At 42.9% G+C, this 27,179-nt stretch overlaps 1 protein-coding gene across 6 annotated transcripts in view; it reads left to right on the forward strand.

Annotated features, from left to right (window-relative positions):
* LRP1 (LDL receptor related protein 1) overlaps nt 1-27,179 on the forward strand; it is a 308,287-nt gene that overhangs the window by 216,558 nt on the left and 64,550 nt on the right. For 4 of the 6 annotated variants that reach the window (XM_061554630.1, XM_061554632.1, XM_061554633.1 and 1 more), the window contains 12 exons: nt 6,380-6,520; nt 7,970-8,095; nt 9,051-9,185; nt 11,235-11,369; nt 13,410-13,539; nt 15,239-15,365; nt 16,975-17,126; nt 18,567-18,691; nt 21,785-21,990; nt 23,179-23,368; nt 23,533-23,722; nt 26,219-26,423. In XM_061554630.1, coding sequence (XP_061410614.1) covers nt 6,380-6,520; nt 7,970-8,095; nt 9,051-9,185; nt 11,235-11,369; nt 13,410-13,539; nt 15,239-15,365; nt 16,975-17,126; nt 18,567-18,691; nt 21,785-21,990; nt 23,179-23,368; nt 23,533-23,722; nt 26,219-26,423 — 1,862 coding nt within the window. The remainder of the gene's footprint in view (nt 1-6,379; nt 6,521-7,969; nt 8,096-9,050; nt 9,186-11,234; nt 11,370-13,409; nt 13,540-15,238; nt 15,366-16,974; nt 17,127-18,566; nt 18,692-21,784; nt 21,991-23,178; nt 23,369-23,532; nt 23,723-26,218; nt 26,424-27,179) is intronic. The other 2 variants (XM_061554631.1, XM_061554634.1) reach the window with 1 other exon arrangement.

Below are 27,179 nucleotides of genomic sequence, written 5' to 3' on the forward strand. Positions count from 1 at the left end.
AACTATATGTTCTCGTATGTACATGCACAAGCCCGTCATTAATTTGCTGCTGTATGTGAGAGAAATAATAATTATGGTTAATTGATTCATGACACATTTATAATAGACGTTTAATTCAATAAAGATAACATTACAATTCAAGAAGCGTTAAACAAACATTCAAAGCTCGAAAAAAAAACTGAGGAATTTTAAGTTAATAACCTCTCCTCCTTTGACTTAAAGCTTTCATGACTGCAGGAATTCATATTCTTTGGGTCTTTCGGTAAAGTCACGTAGATAGGTTCATGTATGTATGTATTAACCTATCTACGTGACTTTACCGAAATACCCAAATAATGTGTCTCTCCCCCTTTACTTTGGGGACAAAGGTAACAGGTGTCAGGGTTCGATCCCGACCCAGATGCCTGTATATTTGGAGTTTGTATATTCTCCCCGTGGACACGTGGATTTTTATCTGGGCCCTCAGGTTTGTCCCTCCACATTTAGAAACATGCGTTTATTGCGGCCACAAATACTCTACATTTCTACGCGATAAGCCACTTCGTTGAGCTATCATTTGTGGCCAGGTCACTTATGAACAAGTAAACCCGTAAAAACAAAGTTTTTCACTATAAATCCTTTATATGCGTGGCGGCTAGAGTCTTCTCGTCCTCTGGCTTGAGATGGCTGCTACCTATGGGTCAGATGATTGTCTGCCAGTATTAAGCAATTGGTAATTAAATATTTAATTTGTTTTCCCTAAACAGTGTAAAATTTTGGGGAAAAAATTTCACGAACATTAATTGTCTCGCACAACGAGTCTGTGTGGAAAATGTCAGCTCGATTGGATCACGGGAAGTGGGTTAAAAAACGAGCGAAAGATTTGCACGGTCGTAAGCAAGCAAGCAAGCAAGCGAACTTAATATAAAGGATTTAAAAAGAGCTCCGCAGCTCAATGGGACCTTACTTGGTAAAATAACAAAAATGTGTTCCGTTGTTTAGAAAATCGCCTAAAAACAAAAGCAAATCCGTTCACTTTTCTCATGCAGGAAGCTATCAATTCAACAACCAGAAAAAAATGTATACATGCAGGCTGTATACACATGGTAGTACATACGGAAACATGTGTTTCCAAGAGCGGAACAGAAGAGGAATCTCAGCGTTTTGCGTTCTCACAATGACATTGCCATTTTTGTACACATTCTACTCACATTCTCGCGACTGCTATTTGCTTCAAAGAGCTGAGATTATGGCAATTTTTATTTAACCAGCAGCTGTATGGCAGTTTTGTGCTTCTTAAGACGCATCAGTCTAGTATTGCCGCCACTGCCTATTGCTGATATTTGTGAGAGGGGTGTGCGATGAAAAGCCCTCACTCTCCCCCTGCAAGATTGAGGGGACATTCTGCACAGCCTGAGAGCAGCAAAAACAAATCCAAGTTGAAGCCTTTTTCCGCAGCTGTGGGATATATTCAACACAGATAAAATGCAATGCAGGCTGTAAGCAAATTGCAGGTACGTTTTTCTTCTGAAAACCTGTTTTGTACATATCCTATCAAATCAAAAACGTAATTTATTTGTGCTTCCGTTTGCTGAGCTGTAGATGCGAATGCAACTTATTGGATGACCTATTTTTTTAAAAACTAGAGATGAAGCAAATCTACGCTTATCTCTACATGAAACAGTGTTCCATAACAGAAGCATACATTTATTGAACATAATTTCATGATGCTGTACAAGCTTCACTGTAATGTTAGCCATACCCTATCTCGAGCCTTGGAATACAGTTTTGCCTCAATACAAGTCTGAGCTTATATTGTAAAAGATTTTTCAAATAACATTCATCTTCATTCACATTCCAATTTGACCTATTGCTCACAGTGTTATATGAGCTAGTTCCTTGCCAGGCACTTTCACTGTACACTGCCAGGTGTGACGGTGTTTGTGAGGAAGAGATGTCTGTATGTGTGTGTGTGGGGAGCGGTAGTGTAGCGGTCCGCGTGCTGCGCTACGAACCTGGCAACCCGAGTTCGATTCCTGCTCACGGCCAACACCAGTAACAATTATCTGAACTGGGCCTCCCCTAGGTCGACCCAGCCTCAAATGAGTACCTGGTGCAGTGTGTAAACATCGCCACCGGGGATTCCAAGGCGGTCGGGCGTGGTGCTGCACAACCACCCCCTCGTGTACCGTTCCGGGCTTCATAGGTGCTTGCTAACAGCACTTGCCCAAACCGTCTGTTCAGGCTATACGGGGGACCTTTGTATTTTTTTTCTTTGTATGGACATCTGTAGCATAACTGTTAGCGTGTTGCACTACTATCCTGGCGTCCTGAGTTTGATTTCCGCTCACGACCAATAACAGTGGCGATTATCTGAATCGGTCCTGGGCCTCCCCTAGATCGACTCAGCCTCAAATGAGTATCTAGTGCTGTGTGTAAGCATCGCCACTAGGAAGACAAAGGCATAAAGGGCGTGGTGCTGGCCACCCACCCCCTCGTGTGCCGTTCCGGCCTTCATAGGTGCTTACTAACAGCACTTGCCCCAACAGTCTGTTTCAGGCTATATGGGGGATCTTTGTCTTTGTTTTTTGGGGTGCTGTAGCATCGCAATTATCGCTCTGCATTACGAAATCGACGACCTGAGTCCGATTCCCGCTCACGGCCAACACCGGCGATGATTGTCTCAACCGGTATTTGGCTTCTCCTCGGTCGACTCGGCCTCAAATGAGTGTCTGGTGCGATGTGTAAACATCGCCATGAGGAAGACAAAGGCGGTAGAGCATGGTGCTGGCCACCCACCGCCTCGTGTTCTGGGCCGGCTTTCAGTGCTGCACGCTAACAGCACTTGGCTCAACAGCCTGTTCAAGGCTATACAATACGTCTTTGTCTTTGTCTTTTTGTGGGAGAAGAAGCGTTCCAGACATCTTATTTCATCAAGTGCATACCTAGAAATATTTAATCACTTCATTACATTTTTATTGACTTCGTCTTTGTATTCATTGGATTATTATTTTTCACCGTTCATGGTAACTTGAATTTTTTTCTTAATTGATATTACCTTATGTCCTTTATAATACATTATATTTCAGAAACTGTGGCTTTAATTTTGGATTCAGTAAGGGTTAAACCATGTATTCTATGGTTCGTGTGTTTTTTTTACTGGTCATGCTCCAATGAAAATGGCACCAATGTTCATCTGTGAAAGAACAGGAATTCCATTTTTTTGTATTAAAATAAATATGGTAAATTTAATTGTAGCACAGCATCTCGTGTTCTTATTCAGCCTGACCCCAGGGTATTGTGACAGTGAGTACTGAGGTTTCTCATCCTATCACACAGCTCACCATGTGTGGAGCTGTAACGTCTCTAACATGTGTCCATTAACATACCTCGTTGCATCTGTGGTGACTTTATCAGAGCCATATCCTGCATTCCTCGTGCCAAAATGTTATTTTTTATTGATTTTAGATTGCATGTATTAGGAGATTCAGTGACATTTCTGGACCGATAACTTAACTGGTGGTGGTTGTACGCATGTTTGACTTAGGGACGTTAATATTGGCTTTAGTACCTACTGCATTCAGACAAAAAAACAACACCTCCAGGAAATTCCAAAGACCCGCGGGGAGGGTAGAATGGTTTCCTGGATCCGCAACTTTGTTCTACTTAAAATTCCTGCAGTGTAAGTCACGCGCAGAGCGGCAACTGTTTCATTATTGACCGGGCTTTAATCATCTCTAAGACGTGCAGCAGAAACAACTTATTTGTATTGAATCCCGTAAGTGGTGTTCCCCTGTATTTTACATTCAGTGTAAAAAAGAAAAAAGATCAATTTATGTTATCCTGATGGAACAGGAAAGATTTTCTAATTTCGCTTTATTACACCAGCGTAAATGCTGACCACCATCGGGCAATCCCAAGTTGTGTTAGCAATTTTGTCTGTGAGCTGCGCTTTGACTCCTCAGAGTAGAATTCATGTCGACATTGATGTGTTACTCCAGGCTCTAATACATGCCATTTCACTCCTTTTTTCATAAACAATTTCTCTCTTCTGCATCTCAGTTGATGGTAGCATTGCTTGTTTTCAACAAAGAAACCTGCGTCTGTTGGATTGGACAATCATCCCTTTTCATGGACGTTCTTGGCAGTGGGTGGTAATGCTTCAGTAGCCCAAAGCAGAAAATACGGTGATTGCCAGTGTTTCAAAAGCTCTGTAGCATTGATGATCAATGATTATGGTATTTTTGAAGATTTTATAACCACAGCTGAAAATATTGGTTTTTTTATATGTCCTTTTTCACTTACAGTACCTTGCCTTGATTGTGTGAATTACATTCGCAAAATATTTAAAACGAAATATTTTTTAGTATTGAATTCATGTATTGTTTTTCGTGGTTTTGAAGTACGATCTATGGGATTGTGTTTTTTATGAAGACCAGTAAACATGATTTGTGATGAACATCATCAACCTTGAAATGCATAAAGAGCTTTATGTTTTAATATGTTAATGCCAAGTGCATGGTGCAGAGAGTTTGTGATTGCTGTTAAAGATGTGCTCCATCAACAAGGTGTTCTCCTTTTAGTGATGAAATGCTGAAGGTAATGTTTTCTTCAAGTTATGATTTTAATTTAGAACAATAAAGGCAATGTTTTTTTTTCCTCTGCAGGAAAAACTGATTGTCAAAACAGCATTGTAATTGGCTTCAATGCTTGTATTTTTTTTTTAACGTATAAATTGAAATAGAATTGCCATTTATCAGCAGGACTTCTTGCACAATGCTATTATGGTTTATAGCGTGACGGTTGTGTTCAGACAAATGTGATGTGGTCTTGAATGTGAAGGTGGGAGGGAATGTTTGTGCTTAATAGTCAGAACCAGAATCTTTATTTCGACTGGAGGAAGCCCTGAGTTGTTGAAAACATAGACATTTTATTTTCACAAGCACATTTGTCTGCCATACACTATCGTTTTTACACTTCATATGCGCTACACACATGTACTGAGATGTTTGATTTTTGGTTTGATGTTCGCAGTTTTTACCTGTATACATTTCTTGACAGTGATCTGTACTTGAATGATTTATGTCATGCTACATCATAAAGCTTGTTCATTTTTATCCTTTTGATCGGAATAAACGCATTTGAGCAGCCTGATTACTGCACAATTGCACCATCATAACCTGTTTAAAGCTAACCTGATCAGTTGAAATCAGAATTCATGTCTTGTTATGGTTTGCATTTCCTCGTGCAAAATTCTGCTGCTATATACCTGATGCTGTCTAGATTTAGCACATGAGAATTTACAATGATTATGGGTTTTTTATAATTTAATATTGTGGATAAAACACATGATAATTTTGAAGATACATTTTCAAATGTTTGCAAGATGTAGGCATGTGCCTCGCGTTTTTGTAAATTTGCTAACAGCCCTGATAAGCATACATATATAGTCTGATCTTTTGTAGTGTGTATGTAGGCTTATCTTTTGATCATTTGACTGACCTTTTTGCAAGGCATTCACCTCTTTCCTACATCACTTAATGTATTTTGTAGCTTCAGATAATTTGTACTCTAGGAGCTTTTAATGTTGCCCCTCTTACATGCACTTAATTATTTTCGAGTTTGTCTACATTTTGCTACCTCTTCACTTCGATTTTTCATGTTAACTTTCATGTTCATTTTTTTCCTGTAATTAGATTTGTTATCTTTATAGCTATATCGCAGTATCTCTTGCGTCACACCCGGCCTGTAATCTCTCCCTGTGTTACATTAGCGGATGACAGATGTGTCTGACAATCAAGTGAATGTCATTCCTATTTTTTTTGTTCATCTAGACTTTTCCGTGTTCCTTTCCGAGATTTAAACTTCTTAAACAATTTGCACATTGCATTCGTTGTCATTGCTGGTTGCAAATCAAATAGTAATTTCCCCATTCAATCTTCACTTTTTCTGAGGGAAAATTGCACACCCTTCACAACCGACATTTAATAACTAAAGAGTGAACTATTTTCAACTACTTTCATCAATCATACTGAGAAAATGTCTAAAGTCTTGGCTCAAAAAAAACTTGAGTAGATTAACACTTTGACTAAAACTGCAGTGGCCAACTGGCGTCTCCTGGGCAGCATTGCTGCCTTTGAATCCACCACATGCGGCTCTATCGAAGGGGCATAACGTAGAACGTACTATCATAGTTACAAAGAATAATGAATGTCTCCCGTGCTGTGCCGAAAACTGTCTATATATACTCATATATAGATATATAAACTTGGTTCTTTGTAGAACTCATGGGTACTTTTTGGCCCTTGGTCTGTTACCGGTTGACCAACCCCTGGACTAGAATAATAATAATAATAATCGTGTAAAGTGGACCAATGTGTGACGCCTGTGCCCCATGTAGGAGAGAAGCTCTGGTGGGCAGACCAGGCCTCTGAGCAGCTTGGGACCTGCAGCAAGCGCGATGGCTCCAACGCTGTCGTCCTGCGCAATTCCACAGCCAACGTGATGCACTTGCGCGTGTACGACCGGGACCTGCAGAAAGGTGGGCGGGGGGGGGGCCTGTACCGCAATTAGGCAGAGGTACACGTGTCCGCAGTGGGATGACAAATGTTGAGTTATCTTTGTGGTTTTAAAGTATCAAGTTGTTAAGTTTTATTTTCGACCATCATGACACCCCACATCTTGTTTTTGTGCATTACAGATGATGCAAATGCTCGTTTATTTTATTTGAAGATTGATAATTATGCATTGTGTGTTTTATATTCGTATTTACAATAATTAATGTGTTTCCCTTTTTAAATTGTAGTTGCGAAATATCCTAACAATATTGTGGATATGAAACTAAATATGTGATAAAAAAAATGCTTTTATTCCTGCCAATTTGCGCTACCTAGCTGTTTGCTAAAACCAAATGGGTTGATGACATAATCCATATTGTACTCTATATTTTTTTGTTCTGAAAGATAAACTTAATTAATTATTTCAGCATTATTTAAGCGAACATTGTTTACATAACAAGTCGAATTTTGTCCATACAAGTCCGACGACTTTGTCTCTTTAAGCGTCCTTGAATTAAGTTCCAGATCACAGTTCTTAAGACAAATAACCCTTTGTTTCTACAGCCTAAGTGAGATTGGGTTAATATATATTCATATTCTTAGGTTTATTCCGGTAAAGTCACGTAGGTAAAATATCTAAATTAATAAAAGATAAATAAAAAATAAAATAAAAATCACGACGTTTCGAAGGCAACACAAGCTTCCATCTTCAGGTGGAACCGTCACAGCTCGCTTGCTTGATTACACCGTCACAGCACACTTGCTTTATTACAGCTATCGTGCTGTGACGGTTCCACCTGAAGACGGAAGCTTGTGTTGCCTCCGAAACGTCGTGATTTTTATTTTATTTTTATTTTACTTTTATTAATTTAGATTTTTTACCTACGTGACTTTACCGGAAAAAACCTAAGAATATGAATACTTGCAGTCACGAAAGCTTCAAATCTAGAATTAATATATATTCAATGTCATCGAGAAAAGGAAAAGAAGTAACCTAACATCCCAGTGGAGCAGGTGGTGACATGGCCAAACGGCAGCGCGATTGCCACGTGGTGCGTCTTGAGGATCGTGGTTCCAGACCAGCGGCCACTCTGGTTAATGCTGTCGGTATATTAATCAATAATTAGACGCGCTACCTCCTTTACTGTGGACATTAAAGAGCCCATCACATGTTTTAAAGAGTAGGCAATGTGTACTGACATCATAGTTCAAAAAAACATTTAAGCACATAGCAGCATCGTCCCTCTATTGGCAGGAAAACACAGCTCCTTCAAAATGGCCTTGCGTTATTTGAACGGCGCAAATACTAAATGTACCGAATCGCTGACAATCACCAAATGCGCACGTTATGCTTTAGTTTCACGTGGGCCGCCTTGCTCCCCTCCTGGAGGAAGTCAAAACACGTGGCATGTTGTGACCACCTTTGCCCCCAGGCACGAACCCGTGCAGCGTGAACAACGGAAACTGTGCCCAGCTGTGCCTCCCCAGCTCGGAGACGGTGCGCACCTGCCGCTGCACGGCCGGCTACAACCTGCAGGCTGACCAGCGCAACTGCGAAGGTTAGGCTGCATTGCATCACCAATTGTGAGGCGCTGTGATCCAGCGAGGGTTGTGGTGGCGTCGCACCCAATTCTTTTCACAGCTCTCCCTCCTTACCCGTGGGGGTTGAGGTCGCCATCTCCTGCCTTGCCCCAAGGCATTTCAGGACAGCAATTTGATTTATTTTCATCTCTACAGGAACTGAGTGTTACCCTTCCTCACACGTATAGGTTTTTAGCGAGGTTATTCTGGCGTTCTCCCCCCGTGTATACAAGCTTATGAGTATATTTGGCCAAAATCCCAGTATAGGACCCACAGAGCTTGGGCAATTGGTGGCACGGGTTCTGGCTGCCTTCCCACTTGTCTGTGGTTTCCCGTACCTCTAAATCATTCTCCCCCTCTTGAGAGTGAACACAAACTGTGTGCAGTACAAATGAGAAATTATTCATTTATATACATTTTCAAATTTTTTTTCATTTGAGGATTCTAATTTGAATTTGAGCACTAAAATTAATTCAAAAGAATAACGTGCAACCCTTTGCCAATCCGCTGCTGGATGAAGGTCTCTCCAAGCCGTGTCAGCCATGGGATTGGTGAAGCAGTTGTTACCCAGGAGACGGTCACTATCACTCAACACTCGTGTTAACCGTGGCTGAGAAGCGAACTCGGCTTCTTGTGTTCATGCCACTGCTTCACCGCTGGGGGCACAAGGTTGTAGAAGAATCCATGTTCCTGTGATGGTGCCTTTACGCTCAGAAAAGATGACTTGCGTTCACTGTTTCAGAATGCGGTGCGGCTTATCAGGCACGCTTTGTTTTACTGACCAAGGAGAGATGACGGGAATGATTTTTCAACTGTGAGCCCTGGTCTTCCCTTTTGATTTATCTGCTCCCGCTGTTTTCTATGATCTGGTTATCTCTCTGGCTTCCCATGTTAGGGTCAGGTGGTTTGAAGTGTGCTTGTGTCCATGCAAAGCAGGTATCGGAGCCTTCCTGCTGTACTCCGTTCACGAAGGCATCCGTGGCATCCCCCTGGACCCAGCCGATAAGACCGATGCCTTGGTGCCAATATCCGGCACCTCGCTCGCCGTTGGCATTGATTTTCATGCAGGTCAGCATGTTCGACTCAACACGCCAATGTACTCGTACGCTCGCGCACGCATACAAAGACAAACCCACCCTATAGCATTTCGATTGTTGGAACAAGTGCACTTAGTGAGCAACTATGAAGGCTAGCATGGTACACGAGTAAATGATATGGATGGCAAGAACTATGCCCTGGTCACAATTGTCTTAGTGCTGATGTTTACACAACTCGCCATATACTTGTACGAGGCCGAGCTTGGCATAGGGGATGCACGGGACCGGTTTAGATAATCGTCAATAAAGTTAGCCATGGTCAGGAATCGAACTCAGGCCACCGGGTGCAGTGTATTGATCACTGCACCATTGCTCACACATACACATGCAAATATGAAGAGTAAAAAAAACAAGTATTTATAAAATTCTTTGCATGTGTAATGCGGGCGTAAATGGGCGGGGCGGATATGACGATCCGAGAGGGGGGAGTCAGGGTGACGTGGGGGAGAAGTTATAGCCGGGAGACAGGAAGCTATCTGGGTCAGTCGGGGGAGTGAAGGGTGGTGAACACGTTGGGTGGTCGCCGTGCCTCAGCCTGGTGGCTGAGGGGCTCATGACGGCGCCAGCCAGCGGGGTGGAAGAGAGAGTGGAGGATTGAGGTAGGAAGTGGCGAGATAGCCACAGAGGCCACGAAGGGCTGAGGTAGGAAATGGCGAGATAGCCACAGAGGCCACGAAGGGCTGAGGTAGGAAATGGCGAGATAGCCATAGAGGCCACGAAGGGCTGACATTGGGAGGTGGCGAGATCGCCACGCACGGAGGAACAGGGAGCAGAGATGGAGCTGCTGGGGGAGCAGCCAGAGGGCTGTACCAAGAGCCTGCAGCGGAGCTGCAGGAGCGTGGAAGGCTACGGGAGCGAAGGCAGATGTGGGGCTGCCAGGGAGAGAGTCTCAGGAGGAGTGCCGTGTGGGAAGGAGAACGCGAACCCCAAATAAAGGACACGGAGTCAGCAAGAAGTGTCTGAGTCCTTTTATTACACATGCACATATATGTATGTATGTTGAACTTCTTTTGCACCGCACGCAGCCAACTGTGCTAATCGGAGGTGTAAAAAAATATGAGAATTGAACGTGGCTGCACATTTTATATCATGGGATTTATTTTCTCTCCAATGTTTCTGTTATGTAGCAAATACGTTGATTGATCGTTTTATATATATATACACAGCAGTCCGATATCGTACACGTTACAGGGTGACCTAAATATATAATCCAATATTCAAGAATTATAATTAGATGGCAGTTTGAGCTCAGTCTATACATATGTAGCGGGTTCACTTGAGAGACACACTTATTCAGGAGGCAACACGTTCATTTTACGATCACAATGGGGTAACTACATAGCCAGTAACCACCACGGGGTAACTACACACTGCCTGACCCACGATGCCGAGCACGAAGATCGGAGACCGAGGAGAAGACGCAGCACGGCGGGTTCCGTTCCAGCAGACAGCCCTGATGGGACCCCGGGACCTCCCTTTTATACCCCCCAGCTTGGCCTGGCTCCACGCCCCCTTCTGGAACTTACCAGAAGATTCTAGGCCATACACCACGTGTCCCTTCTGTCACCTTTGGCCCACATCCTTACCTTGTCCTGTCACGTGCCCTTGCCAGCCAACCAGGCTGCTACGTCCTAAGATGCCCCCTCTCCTCCAGCCACCAGAACCATGCCCCCTCGGGACCCTTTTCCATGACATAGCGTCCCCTGCTGGCAGAGAGGGCCACTACACTCCCAGTTCCCCTCTCAGTAGCTGGCTATCGGCGCCGTCGTGACCCATTATATGTCACTACACATGTATAAGTATATATACACACGTACACTGGCAGCATGTTTATTTTATTAACTTTTATGTTACCATCATATCAACTATGCGGTTCAAATTGTAAATGTTTATTCTCAAAATAATTTCCGTTTTTTTGTGTTATGGACAACCAGTATGAGACATGTTACCTGCATAGTTATGTTTCTTTCCTTCAATTGGACCTATGTATCAGTGCAGTGTGTGTCGATGTTTTGTCCAGGAAACGATACAATCTACTGGGTGGACATGGGATTAAGCAGCATTCACCGTGCAAAGCGAGACCAGACTTGGAGAGAGGACATCATCACCAATGGCCTGGGAAGAGTCGAAGGAATTGCTGTGGACTGGATTGCCGGTAATGGGCATGGGGGGGAAGTGATAAATCGGCAAGAGAAAAAGCAATAGCTTTCTTTCTTCGCAAACGAGCAATAGAAGTCCATCGATCTTCTTCTTTTGTATAGGATTGGGGGCACCGGGGTGGGGGCAGGGGGCTGGAAGCAACAGTTTGTATAGATGTCAGATATCATAGTTTAATGTTAAGGTCCTTCAATCAATCCAAGGCGGCAATGGACGCTGTATGGATTGCAGCGATACTGCCAGGCCGTGCGCGGAAGGCCGCACTCGTAGGTGATGTGATCTCCATCTGGGATCCTGAGCAAGTAGTGAAAATTCCACATTTCTGTTGCAGCCCGGCAGATCGCATCTGTGGAATTCCCACGGCGACAAAGTGGCATTGATTTTACCACCCCCCCCCCCCCCCATGGATGAATGTGGTTGAGCTGATCTGTCTGCCGGGATATAAACGCACAACTTGCAACTGCTAGTCAAGTGTTGGAAACACAGCAGTAAGGCATTGAAATCCAAACTTCTCTTTTTTAATGAAACTGATGTGATTTCCAACTAATGCCTAAAGGCCACCGTTAATCTGTATTTATATGTTTAATATATTCAAATAACTCTGAAAGGATTGCCGAGCATTTTATAGCTAAAGGCTGTCTTGCATGCAGTCACATGAATTTTTAAACCACGTGTGATGTTAGAACTGCATTGTTCGACATTATTACCTATTTTGACATGTAATCCTGTCTGATGTAGGTCACATCGAATATCCTGTTTGAATGAGACTCCTCAGTCTGTGGCCAGTGAAAGTATCACAATGTCTGGCAATGTAATGGAGCGGGATAATAAATCCAGCCTGCCGAATTCCAATTTGGAGCCCTACTTTAGATGAGGTTCATTCGAAAAAAGATTTTTTTTTTCATCAGAGTAATCTAAATCCAATTGATTCACAGTAATTATAATTGATTCGAAAATACTATACCTAATCCTAATTGATGAACATGACTCAACGCCAAATTGCCTGTGTGTTCAGTGACTAGTTTTTTTGTAAAAAAAAAGTATTCTTTCTTTTTGTGCACAAACATATTTGGTAAATGTTGACGCATTTGAAAATCTTTCCATTATTGTACAGGTGCTTTTTGTTTAAACATGTATTATACAATTATATAAATGATGTCTGTACATTACACAATTTCTATACTGCGTGATACCAACATGGTTATAGTATTTATATATAAAAGTCAACATTAGGATTGCTAAGTCAACATTCCAGCTGTCAATATCTTACACTGCTGAACATTGGTATGTGATTGGTATTGGTGTTGTTTTACACTTGCCATTATCCTGCCCAAATAGTCACCGTAAGGAATGGGCACAATATTGATTTCATTAATCTAGAATGTTGAGACAAAAGATATCCTCCAAAGTCCATAAACCTCAGTCACTGGCAATCTAATCCACAGTCGGTAAAGATAATTGGTTGTATCAATGTGAGGTATGGAATACAGTATGTAACAGAATAAAAAACATGGTGTATCTGCTTTTTCCCGCTAAATACAAGGTTCTGAGGCCTAATTGTCAGTGTACTTTGCATCGCAGCCTGTTTTTGACACTGTTGATCTTTCCTTTTCTACGGCTGCCCGATAAATTCTGTGAGGGAAAATGAATATATAGTGTGATATCCTGCAATGTTAATTCAGCACACCCCGTGGGAAACCATTTAAATGTATAGCCCCAATGTGTGAAATTTGTTATAGAATACATTACAAAATGAAATGTAAAAAAAAATATGTACAAACAATAATTGCCTTCATCTAAAAGCTATTTCCACTTACATAATTAAAAATAAAATGCAATGTTCTTCCTCGTAGGTAAATAAAGTACATTTAAATGTTCCCTCACGTGACCCAGGTCACGACTGAAAAAAGAGCATTTACATTCCAATTGGAATTCGCATGCTCAGGGTAATTGAATAAACATTGAAAACAAATCCGCAAAGCAAATGTGATATTTCTGTTAAACCATCTGCTGCTGCTGCATGCCTCTGTGTGCTCAGGAAACATCTACTGGATTGACCAGGGCTTTGACGTGATTGAGGTGGCCAGATTAAACGGCTCCTTCCGCTACGTGGTCATCTCGCAGGGGCTGGATAAGCCCCGGGCCATCGCCGTGCACCCAGATAAAGGGTGAGGGGGAACGCGTTGGCACCTTTTACAGCGAGTGGATGTACTGCATTGTGCGTTCTCTAAATGCATTGGCTGTTATTTCTTACCTTCGTAGCCGAAAAATATTTCGGGCAAATTTACTCAAAACATAATAATATAAATGCCAATGTTGTTGTTATTATTATTATTCTTTTCTGCAATAACACATTTTTTACAGCAGATCTAAAACAATACACGTCACCACTGAACACGTCACATGCATGGAATAGTCACATTGGATTGCCAATTATGCTTGAATCGGGCAAATAAACATCTTCATAGCACAGGAGTATCTCAGTAAACCTATCTTTAGGCTCTTTAGGTCCCATGTTTATCCTTGTGTATAAAAAATAAAAATGCATATATTCGACATTTTTGTTGAAATAAACCTAAGTTTTAATATAATGCCTACTTATATTCACTCATATTTTGTATGTATTGTTCTATTATACAACATGTGTATTGCTTCAAATGAAATATACACACTCTAAATAGAAATATATTTTAATCTATTAGCCGTTGGGCCTTTTGGATTGTTGTTTTACAGCAGTATTTGTTTGTGCCTGCCATACTTCTGGGCAAATTGTATAGATGCTTAACTACATGTATTTGTCATAATTCTCCATGGCAGTGCATAATTATATTTACTCTCAATATGAAGCTACCATTAAACATTGCACAATTGTTTTAAACATAAAGTGAGCCCAAATTGATTGCTACATTTATAAAATAAATTAAGGAAAATATATAATGTACAACAACATCTTGAAGTCTAATCTTTTTAATCAGTTTATCAAAAAAGCTTTGCTTCATTTGTAAAAAAAACGTAATGAGATGTTGTTTCATTTATATGCATGAGCATTGTCACTATAAAATCGTTTTGGAGGCATGTTATAGATACATACATTGGAGCAAAGATGTATATGGCATGCGACTGTACCTTCCATCTATGACGATGCACATGCCTGGTATTGCTGTGAATTTATTGTTTAGTTCCGTGTGAGAATATGAACTGCCTTTGGTGACAAATCTATGATCTATGAATTTTTTAATTATGTTGTTTTTTTGTGTGTGAATAATAGAGCCTGCGATATTAAGATACTACTCATAGTACCCTCTAGCAATCTATACTTTGTAAAGCTGTCATTTGCCAGTGGAATATTTAATCTCTGTGTATTCATGAGAATTTCTCATTATCCACACCTTCAGAAATTTGCGATGAGAATTTTAAAAGTGTGCCATGTAACAGTGCGCTAGAATTTGTCCTGTATGTGTCTGTGTATGCCACTGGACCTTATCTTGTTTTATTGTTATGATCGTTTATCTTGAGAGCTGGATCAATCTTTATTTGAAGCTTTCGTGACTGCAGGAATCCATTCTCTTTGGTTCTTTCAGTAAAGTCACGTAGGTATAAAATAAATCACGACGTTTCGGGCGCAACACAAGCGTCAACACAAGCGTCCGTCATCAGGTGCCTTCTCACCTGATGACAGACGCTTGTTTTTGCGCCCGAAACGTGATTTATTTTATTTTATACCTTCGTGACTTTACCGAATGAACCAAAGGGTATGGATTCCTGCAATCATGGACGCTTGTGTTGCGCCCGAAACGTCGTGATTTATTTGAGAGTTTGAGTACAAGGCTCGACGTTGAACTGACGTGTCTATCCGCTGTTTGATAGGTACCTCTTCTGGACTGAGTGGGGCCAGAACCCTCGCATTGAGCGATCCCGTTTGGATGGAACGGAGCGCACTGTCTTGGTCAATGTCAGCATCGCGTGGCCCAATGGCATCTCTGTCGATTATGAGGTCAGTCTCCCCAAGTGAGGCAAAGAGTTATTATTTTATTTTAAAGGTTAATGATTTTAATTGCTATTATTCTTCAGTAATCTCTCAACAAAATGTCGTGGCTACGTACGCCATTGAATCCGCCAAAAAAAAGAGCATAGAAATTCAGGTGATGTTGGTGGAGCGTTACAACTTCATAGTCTGCTTGTTAATTGTGTATTTGCTGGCTTATTTATTTATCGATCTGAGTCATCGTTAAGGTTAATGGCACCAGTCAGGCAGCAGGCAACAGCTGTTCTTCAATCCTAGATCAATATTACATGTCCCCTTAACACCCAGTTACAGTAGGAGCTTATTCATGGAAACCTTTATTTTGTAGATTTTGTTTGCAATGTTTTCACCTCCGTTGATTTTCATTTAAAATCGCTAATTTCGGAGTATTCTAGAGGATGGAGCTTGCGCTCTACAGACTGCTACATTGGCGTCAGAGTTAGCGCCTTGCGAATGTGAATTCGTCAGGACAGCTCTGCCCTGTGGATACATGCTTGAGCAGGTCTGTGATTAAGCGCCCTGTCAGGCGGCATAGACTAATGGCCATTTTGCGTGTATAATTTATACATCCTCACTTGAAATGGTCGTTTCTAAATAATTAAATAAGCCCCTGCTTATAAATCTGCATGATGCACGCAAGTGGACGATCTTGGTGGCATGTTCATGGAGGTGGAGGCTAGAGGGGGCACGTAGCTGCCAATTTACTGTGGGCTTTCTGCTGACATTGGCGACTGGGATTTCAGCACGGACGCATCAAGCAGTAAAACCAAAAAATGTCAGTGTGCCCTTACATTTTGAGCTGCACGCGGCGACTTTAATTGGACGGCAGGGTGGCGTTTTGGTAGTACTTGTGCATCACAGCTAAAGGCCCTTGGTTTGGTTGCTGGCTTGGGCGTCGTTCTGTGTGTGGAGTTTGTATGTTCTCCCCCTGTTCAGCCTGGGTTTCCTTTAGGTTTCTTGGTTAAAAACACAATATAAGTTGTATTGGCCAAACATGCGAATGATTAAACATTACATGTGAATTACTGAATTAGGATAACACGCAGCTACATGTCCCCTTCTTTTGAAAACTTGGCAGTACCACCCTGAAAAATTGTCTTGAGACACTGTGAGGATTTTTTGGGTAACCAAGCATACTAATATAATAATTCCTTTGGTTTTTCACTCTGTCCCTTTCATAAAGGTTTCATTATTGAAGCACACTGAACGTACGTTTGAATTCAGACAATCTATTTTACTGTAGTTGAAAAGGTTCCCTCCTTTAAGCACCTGCAGACTCCACCAGAATTTCCCGAACGACAAAATAAGTTCCGACATTGTCAGCGACCGACCATTCACTGCTTTGCGGTTGCATCATCACAGTGGCGGTCAATGCCAGCCTTGATGCGGTGTCAACCTCAAAAAAATGCCTCCCCTAACATTGGAGACCACCAATTTATCGAATTTAAACTCGCATGTTTGAATACTGCCAGTTGTGGGCTCTTTTGTAATAATTTGTAACTGCCTACAGATATGGATTTCTTATGTTCTGTCCCCCAAAATGGCTGTGGTGTTATTCCTCTCACGTCCCACTGGACAGGAGGACAAGCTGTACTGGTGCGATGCCCGCACAGACAAGATCGAGCGCATTGACCTGGAGACCGGAGAGAATCGGGAGGTCGTGTTGTCCACCAGCAACATGGACATGTTCTCCGTGTCTGTCTTCGGAGACTACATCTACTGGAGTGATCGGTAAACAAACCCTGACCTCTTTTTCAAAGACGGGCAGAGATTTTTTTATCAGCAACGTAGTTGATATGTTTGCTACTGGGTTTATTTATTATACACAGTGCGTAAACTGGTTTTACCAAATGCATACATCGGTCAAGCCCATTTTCATAAATTATATTAGCATGCAGATTTTTTTCTTTTGCATGATATTTTTTATCTGATAAAATACATATTATTCGCATGGATCTCGCATTAAGCTGCTTAGACTCTATTAAGTACGTTGCAAAACATCAAATCAAGCTTACTACATAATGTCAGCATAATAATAATGTTAATTACATTATAGTGCTGTTATCATTGTAAACATGGGTAGACATCACTTCATGACGTTCTCTATGGTGGTGGGCGAAATGCAGCACTGCGGGGAGGCGAGCACACGTAGCATTGCAGGCATGGAACAGGGGTGTTCAAGCACAGACCCATCCCTTTTGGTGGCTAGTTTGCGCAACCTCTGAATAATGACTGCTGCGAGGTCTCATGTCACCTGTATGTATGCATGTATGTTGAACACCATATGTAGGCAACCGGGCTAAAGCTAATCCGTTTCTAACAAATACCAAGACAAAGCTTCCCGTATAGCCTTGACAGACTGTTGGGGCTCGTGCTATGAGCGAGTAGCACCTATGAAGGCTGGCATGGCACAGGGAGTGGCTGGATGACCAGCACCACGCCTGGCCGCCTTTGTCTCCCTAGTGGCCATGTTTTGCACACCGCACCAGGTGCTCGTTTAGTTGACCTCGCGGAAGCCCAGGACGAGTTCAGATCATCGGCTGTGAGCGGGAATTGAACTCGGGTTGCCAGGTTCGCTAACCACCGCATTACCGCTCCCCAAATCCATATATATCACACACACACCATTTAGTATTTCTCAAGCACACTGAAAAAACGAGGCGGCTAAGCTGAGCCCAGTGAGTCATGTTATGGGCCACTGACTGATGGCTGTCACAACAAGTAGTCTTTGCACAATATAAATGTGGCTTTTGTGCATCGTCAAGGCCACCTGAGCCATGGGTACAGCTATCGCGTGAAATGTATTTTCGATATTTTACGTACATACAATATACTGCACTACTAAAATGTATTATGCGGTATGTTTGTGCAGCCGTTTTTCCCAGTGTCTTAGCCAATCCACGCAACATATACACACACACAAATGGAATTGATTCATTGTGACTGAAACAGTTTGGTAGGCTTTCTTATTATTATTTTTGATCTCCCATGCGATGTAAGTGTGTACAGTCTACACTTAATATTGTATTATTGCTGGCCTGCTGTATTGATATGCTAATAGAGGCTGCGCTGTGTGGGCTACGGTGTTTTACTGGCACGAAAAGGGGCATTGAAATGAAGTTAGCTCGGTGAGAGTATGAGGATCATTCAGTATACTCTTTTGATTTGTAGGACCCATGCTAATGGCTCCATCAAGAGAGGCAGCAAGGAAAATGCCACAGATGTGGTGGCCCTGAGAACGGGTATTGGCGTGCAACTCAAGGATGTGAAAGTCTTCAACAAGGAGAGACAAAAGGGTAATGCCTGACCTTTATCACATTTTACGCGGAGGAAAATTATTTCTTGGCGCCAAACATTTTCTTATATCTATTTTATTCCTCCACGGAATCGTATGAATGATTTTTTTAAAATCCCACAACCCCCAGTAGCAATACCACACTACTGGGTGGTACCCAAAGTGCTATTAGCACTTGCTTAATATTTAAAACAACAATCTTCACTGTAAAATACATTTTATTTACTCAAGCTTTCCACTGGATTTTGTGTTAACTCCATGGGACCAAAAATATGGCAGTTGAAAATATGATAAAATTGCTGCAAGTGTAAATGCACTGAATTGTGAACAGAAAAGAGTCAATCATGGTACTTGCTGTGTGTCGTGCAGTGGTGATTGAGGTAACCAAATAACAGTAATATTCCTTTTTTTTTTAATCACAAACATTTTTGTGGCATTCATTGTGCTATTTATATATCAGTTCATGCCTCTATTTGACCCCTTACTGAAATACATCATTTATAAAGGTGACAATACGATTGATTTAATTTGACATTTGTTTCAGTATGGTCTGCAGCACAATTGCTCCTGTATGCATATGAATACTCCATTACTGAATGCGTACGCACCCACTGCATCCCATTCTGATTAACATCACAAAAACATCATGCATAATACTCTATCACTTACTAATCAGGTACAATGCAGTAATTCCTCAATTGCCATGCAGTGTTATGCATATACATGTATGTGTATAGATATATTTCTCACTGAATGCCTTGATTGCTCATAATTCTATATCATATTACCAAATTAGATCCGTCACATCTTGGCCAACCGTTATTTGTTACTAACGTGGGCCGAAATGCAATAAGCCCTATTTTTCGCGATGATCATTTATTTTATATTACATTTTCAATCAGGTCTCAAGTTACCTTAGTTATGACATTATATGATTGATGATTGCATGCACATAAATATGTATAAACACCTGCTTACATAGTATATGGTTATACTGGTAGGGACGAAGTGGACCAGACCACCAATAGATTAATGTGTCCGTCCGTCCGTCCGTCCGTGGGAGGGGTGGTGTTGAGGGTGGTGTTGGAAATGAAAGACTACGAGTCTTTAAATCTCACAGCGTTTCTTGTCAAAACAAACACTTTTAATTAACGTTACACTAGAATACAGTAATTTTTTCTTTAACTCCTCTATACCTGGTCGATATCTCTGTACCGGTACTAAGTATTATTCCTACCAGCCCAACCCGCAGGGTCCTGTTTATAGAATGTCAAATAGAATGCGGCAGCTTCAATCCACATATCAGCTTTGTGATGGCAGATTGTATACTCTGCTTGATTTCTTGCATGACTTATAAAGATGACCTTTTAAGCAGAATGGCTGCATGATTGTGCTCAATGCTGAATTGAGTCTTTTTTTTTATCCACAATTGCAAACTCTCCTCATATTCTCATCCACATCAGGATAGTTTTGAAGAGTAAATGTAACAATTGCAATAATTTTGGTGGTATAATTTAAAAATTGAATATGGGACAATGTCAGAGTAATCTTGATATTGTGTTTGCGTGATTTTCCTGCCCTTTAATATATAGGATGATATGTATTTTTTAAGAATCTTGAATTACAAAATCAAGCATTTGCACTGCTACATTTTATGCAGCTTCAAATATATTGAAGCATCTCTCAAATTGGCATATTTTACGAGTTGTTAATTTGGATATGTAGTAATGCAAGAGCTCCCATCACCTCTTTCATATGGATTTAATGAGTTTATTTAAATAATGTGTGCCATGCTGAATTCATATACCAGTCCTTGTGCTGAATATCCAATATTTTACCCATATATTGTTATTTCACAAGCCTGATGGGCATACCACATATCATGTGCAATTTTCTTCATTGCTTTAGAGAATGAGGCACACTTAGCCGCATCATTTATGAAAATCCATGGTGATGACTGAATATATTAAAAGGAAAGAGGCTTTATATGTCACGGTGGTGACGAGGCAGTGAGGCTGCATCTGAGACTTGCACAGTAGAACTCCCACTATTGAACAAAGAATTAAAATGTACCAGTCCTAAATCACGAATACAATAAATAGCCTGTTCTCATTACCCTTCCAACAGAATGGCTGCAGGATAGAACATGCCTTAAAGGACATACCTAATAGAACATGCTAATACTGCTGTCTTCAATCTTGATGAAGGGTTATCAGCGGAAACAATAATTAACTCGTATATTTTGGTCTGACTGTCATTGCAATGCCCTTGTGCTACGCCTGTTTGGGCCTTCTTTTCTCGAAACCACCTTGATGTATTATCATTTCGTTTTGATTGCACAACAATAATTACGTTTTTTATTTTTATAATAGTGCATTTACTGCTTTGCATAATGTGTTATTCACTATACGGTATGTACAAACATATATGCTTGTTCTTTTTAGTGCCACGGGAGTAATTTTGCCATCTGCCCCAGCAGTAAGTTTAAACTTTGCAATATGAAATAAAATAAAAACTTTTTAATAAGAGGTAAAGGTGCAGCTCTGAAATTTCTTGGGCACTCCAATGATTGGCAGAACAGCATCCACTATAGGGAGGGCTAGAGAGGCCCTCTATAGGGCATTTGACCTCTTCCACACTGGCCAGAGTTCTTTGAAGATGTGGGAGTGCCCAATACTTTCCCCTACCACACGCGACCTGCCAACGGACTAACTGTGGTCTACCGATTTATACTGCTGGGTGTACAGAGGCATGGGGTATGTAAGAACCTTGCCCATTGCTTCAACTGCCACACCAGGGGAACAATTCTGCGACCTCTGGATTGCAATCCCAGTGAGCCAACCATTACACTGCAGCAGCATCCCCATCATTCAGTACGAGACAATAAACATATCACTGACTTGACAATAATATTTAGAATGACCATCCGAGCCCGCCTGGCTAGTGTGCATAACATGATCCGTATTTGTTTTTTTTGTGGGGTGGGAGTCGGGTCACCATAGTACGTCGTTGACAAAGATAAGGATTCTAATTGGCCAATGTATTGCCGAAAACGTTGACCTCGTTTCATCCCACCACCATCCCACCCGAGCAGGCACAAACGTTTGCGCCAGGAAGAACGGTGGCTGCGAGCAGCTGTGCCTGTACCGCGGCGAGGGCCGGCGGATGTGCGCGTGCGCTCACGGCCTCCTGGCGGAGGACGGCGTCTCGTGCCGCGACTACGACGGCTACCTGCTCTACTCGGAGCGAACCATCCTCAAGAGTGTGCATCTCTTCGACGAGCTCAATCTCAATGCGCCGGTGCGTGTGCGGCAGCCCCCCCCCCCCCGGGGTCTTTTGTTTGACGCTTTTATTAACTTGGGTATTTCTGTAATGGAATCGATAACGGCGGGAGCGGCGGTGAGGATTTCACGTGAGTCTTTGCAGACTTTCCCCCGCCACCCACAGTTGTAATGTGTGGGTGTTTTATCTTTAATTGCTCTTTTGAAAGGTGAACGATCGTCTGCCACCTCACTGACTGGGAGCCAATGCGTTTGAGATTCTTAACTGTTAGCTATGAAAGTGTGTGTAATATGTTTGCTTATATCTAGCATAATACACATTTTACATTAATTGTATATCTCTTTGAAAGCCATGTGCTTTGGCTCAAATATGGGCATCATTTCTAAGCTTTGCAGGTATCATTTATTTGCTTCCAAGATTTTATGCAAAGGATAGAATGTGGTTTATGTGGGTTCTCGTAGTTAAATAAGACTTCATTGTTATAAAAAAATATATATCCAACAATTGTTTTACATGACATTCTTGGCATAATAAATGGAAAGATGGTTGAATAAAAAATATATATTTCAGTGTTAAACAACCTTGCTTTTTTCAGAAGATCAAAGGTCACATGTAGTGCGTGCAATTACTTTCATCAGCCATTCGCTTCCTAATGCAAGAAAAGCTATTTCAGCTGAAGAAAATGCATTCCCTGACATGCAAAAAGAATGGCAAACCATAATCCTCATTGCAATCTTATGTATGCAGTTTTTTTTATTATTTGTCATGACATAGCCCAAAGGTAGGCACTTGTCGCAGAGGTTCAAATCGGTCAGCCCCCCCTGGCTAATACTGCAGGTGTATTAACCGCAAAATACATGCCTGCTTCAGAGTGAAGTTTTTAAGGCTCCTGTTACGTAATTCGAAAATTGTAGGCTGTGGTGTCTTGGTCTAAAATTTGCCAAATTTGAAAAGTTACCTGCAAATTACTCCATTGGAATTATGCACAGGCAACATCCGCCCCCCTACTGTCAAACAACTGCACACTCTATTTGTGAAATTTCGTACCTTCCGTGATAGCCCTGCGCCGTTAGAATTGCACGAACAAACCGAATGTACTCGTTATGCTTACGACTCGCTGATCCTTCGGTGCCCGGAATACATTTTAAAAACATTTTTGTTGCTGTCAATTTCTCAAACGGACGTCGATTTTCCAATTGGCGCCAGGTGCGGCCCTTTGAAGACCCGGAGCACATGAAGAACGTCATCGCGTTGGCCTTTGACTACGGCTCAGGACCACGCCCCACCTCGGGTGGCGTCCCTTACCGCCGGCGCAGGATCTTTTTCAGCGACATCCACTTTGGGAACATCCAGCAGCTCTTCAATGATGGAACTGGCCGACGAGTCATCGTGGAGAGTGAGTGTGCCACGAGTCACTGCTTGCTGCAGTTCCTTTGCGTGCCAGCACCCATGAGGCCACGGGTCCCACCACCTATGCGTACGAGTCATTCCGCAGGTACAGCTTATCTTGACGCGATTTTATATAGCGCCTTAACCGGTGTGTTTTCTTCCCGCATTCAGACGTGGGCTCTGTGGAGGGGCTGGCTTACCACCGGGGCTGGGACACTCTCTACTGGACGAGCTACACCACGTCCACCATCACGCGCCACACGGTCGATCAGGCCAGACCCGGCGCCTTCGACCGAGAAACCGTCGTTACCATGTCAGCAGACGATCACCCACGTGCTTTTGTCATGGACGAATGCCTCAAGTGAGTATGGGAGGGGGGGTGTAGGGGAGGGGGGTATGTACGTCTACGGTATATATAGACATGAAGAAAGGTATGTATGTTGAACTTCTTTCGTACTGTATGTAGAAAACTAAACACAAGCAGTTCTAAATAAATTAGTTTTCAATGTTTAATTTAAAGTGCATAGCTCTAGTGGCTTCCGTATATCGCAAAGAAGAGCGTTCCAGACAGCTGCAGAAGCACATCTGAAAATCTGAAGGCGCGCCCGATGCAGTGACCGTCTTTGTTCGATGGCGATCCCAAAGCCGCTGAGAGGATGATCGGAGTTCACGTGATGGTTTATGTTCCTTGACGAGATCAGCAATGGTGTGGTTCATTTGTGATGTGTACAGCAGAATGCCCGAGTGAAACACTGTGGACAGTCGAGCAGCATTGTCAAACAAGATCAACAAGTCCAGCAGCGCTAGCAACACTTGAGAACCTGTGTTGAGTGGGGTTGCACTTTCTTACACTGAACACCTAATGATTGCCCGCTCTGAAATGTTATTTTTTTTTCTTTTGAGGTATTGTTTTTGTATTTTCCCTGACTGTTATGATTGTGCTATCAGTGTCGGTGTCATGAGGTGACAAAAACACATTTGGAGCTCAAGGATAGTGTTGCATAACCCTGTGCTTGAGAATGGTTTGTGAAAGAATGTATCACAGAACTACTGACGGAATATCTTAAACCGACGTCTTATCCACACTAGGGGTCAGCAATTCCTATCTGTATTCTTAGGTTTTTTCGGTAAAGTCACGTAGGTAAAAAAATTTAATTGATAAAAGTAAAATAAAATAAAAATCACGACGTTTCGGAGGCAACACAAGCTTTTGTCTGTCCGGGCTGTGACGGTTCCACCTGAAGACGGAAGCTTGTGTTGCCTCCGAAACGTCGTGATTTTTATTTTATTTTACTTTTATTAATTTACATATTTTACCTACGTGACTTTACCGAAAAAACCTAAGAATATGAATCCTCGCAGTCACGAAAGCTTCAAATCTAGAATTCATTCCTATCTGGCCTGCTGCAGAGAGAAATGTCTTATCGCGTGAGAAGTCAAACATGATATTAAACATTTTCAGAATGGTAATTTATCAAAATAAATTCCAAATATACATTTCAGACGACCATCATCTCGCTACACTTGGTTAAAATCACCGGCTGCTGCCCAGATTTGAACCCAGCATCTCAGGGATTCAAGCTCCCCATGCTCTCTGACTTCTGAGCCACCTGGTCATCTTTCTAAATTATGCTTTTAATCATCTTGGCAGCATGTTTGCTGCCATATGAAAGATGTTACCCTTTCGATTTAAAGCTTTCGTGACTGCAGGGATTCATCTTCTTGGTTCTTTCGGTAAAGTCACGTAGAAGGGAAATAACCAAAAGAACCAAGAAGATGTTACCCTTTGATATGGAAAACCGAGTGACAATCTATATTTATGTTTTGCTCTCTGTTTTCTCGGGATATAGTGGATTTCTTTCCTCCTGTTGATGTACGTGAGTACACATACATATGAGGGTTAACATTGGCATGTTTGGCCCAGCAAAATCCAGTCAGGGACTTTAAACTTGCTGACACGCATATTTTTTGCCGTAACTGTTCGTATTGCAATGAGCAGAAAACAGAATTTGTTACGGTTGATAATTAACAGCGGACACTTTATTTTGATTCCTCTACGATGTTCAACATTTTCAATTGGTGCAGGTGTGCGTGCTGCGCGCGAAATTTTCGTGACACGCGGTGCCCGTATGTGCTCTGTGCGTTGGCGTGGCTTCGTGTATCGGGTGTTCCAATATTAGAACACGCTCCGTGCACCGCCTTCCACACGTGCCTCTGCACGCTGTGCACGTCAAGTACAGTGCTGCCGGTGCCTTCATTTGCGAGCGCACCTCATCGCAAGCGTGTCCTTGTCAGAGGTCGCAAACGGGTTTTGATTCCTTACCCGTACCCGTACCCGGCCGCACCAGGGTCGCAAACGGGTACTTGTACCCGGCCGGGTACGGGTACCCGTGCGCTACCCGTACCCTACCCGAAATGAGTGACAAACGGTTACTCACCGGTGACTCACGGCCTACCCGTACCCGTACCCGGCCGCACCAGGGTCGCAAACGGGTACCCGTACCCGGGTATCGGGTAGGGTACGGGCATCGGGTACCCGGTTGCGACCTCTGGTGCTCGTGTGGAGAGCGGTAGTGTAGCGGCTAGCGCGCTGCGCTATCAACCTGGCGACCCGAGTTCGATTCCTACTCATGGCCAATACCACTCACGATGATCTGAACTGGGCCTGGGCCTCCCATAGGTCGACTCGGCCTCAAATTAGTACCTAGTGCCGGGCGTGGTGGTGCCCCCCCTCTCCTCCCCCGCTCGTGTGCCGTGTCAGCCTTCATAGGTGCTCGCGAACAGCACTTGCCCCAACAGTTTGTTAAGGCTATACGGGGGCGTTATTGTCTTTGTGTGTGTGTGTGTGTGCACCCAGCCTGATGTTCTGGACCAACTGGAACGAGCTGAGCCCCAGCATCATGCGCTCCTTCCTCTCGGGAGCCAACGTGCAGGTGATCGTGGGCAGCAACATCCGCACGCCCAATGGGCTGGCCATCGACCATCGAGCAGAGAAGCTCTACTTCTCCGATGCCACCCTCGACAAGATCGAGCGGTGCGAGTACGACGGCTCCCACCGATACGTGAGTCCTACAGCAGCAGCTACACCGGCAGCATTAGCTACATCAGCAGCTACAGTAGCAGCAGAAGCAGCTACTGTATCAGCTATATCAGCAGCAGCAGCAGCAGCTATATCAGCAGCAGCTACATCAGCGGCAGCTACATCAGCGGCAGCTACAGTCGCAGTAGAAGCAGCTACTGTAGCAGCTATATCAGCATCAGCAGCTCCAGTAGTAGTAGTTACATCAGCAGCAGCAGCTACATCAGCAGCAGCAGCAGCTACATCAGCAGCAGCAGCAGCTACAGTAGCAGCAGAAGCAGCTACTGTATCAGCTATATCAGCAGCAGCAGCAGCTATATCAGCAGCAGCTACATCAGCGGCAGCTACATCAGCGGCAGCTACAGTCGCAGTAGAAGCAGCTACTGTAGCAGCTATATCAGCATCAGCAGCTCCAGTAGTAGTAGTTACATCAGCAGCAGCAGCTACATCAGCAGCAGCAGCAGCTACATCAGCAGCAGCAGCAGCTACATCAGCAGCAGCAGCAGCTACATCAGCAGCAGCAGCAGCTACATCAGCAGCAGCTAAAGTAGCAGCTACAGCAGCAACAGCAGCAGCAGCAGCTACATCAGCAGCAGCTACAGCTACAGCAGCAGCTACATCATCAGCAGCTACATCAGCAGCATCAGCTACATCAGCAGCAGCTACATCAGCAGCAGCTACAGCAGCAGCAGCTACATCAGCAGCAGCTACAGCAGCAGCAGCTACATCAGCAGCAGCT

The sequence above is a fragment of the Lethenteron reissneri genome, chromosome 20, assembly GCF_015708825.2.
Source record: "Lethenteron reissneri isolate LAM-NWPU_2019-01 chromosome 20, ASM1570882v1, whole genome shotgun sequence".
Classification (NCBI taxonomy): domain Eukaryota; kingdom Metazoa; phylum Chordata; class Hyperoartia; order Petromyzontiformes; family Petromyzontidae; genus Lethenteron; species Lethenteron reissneri.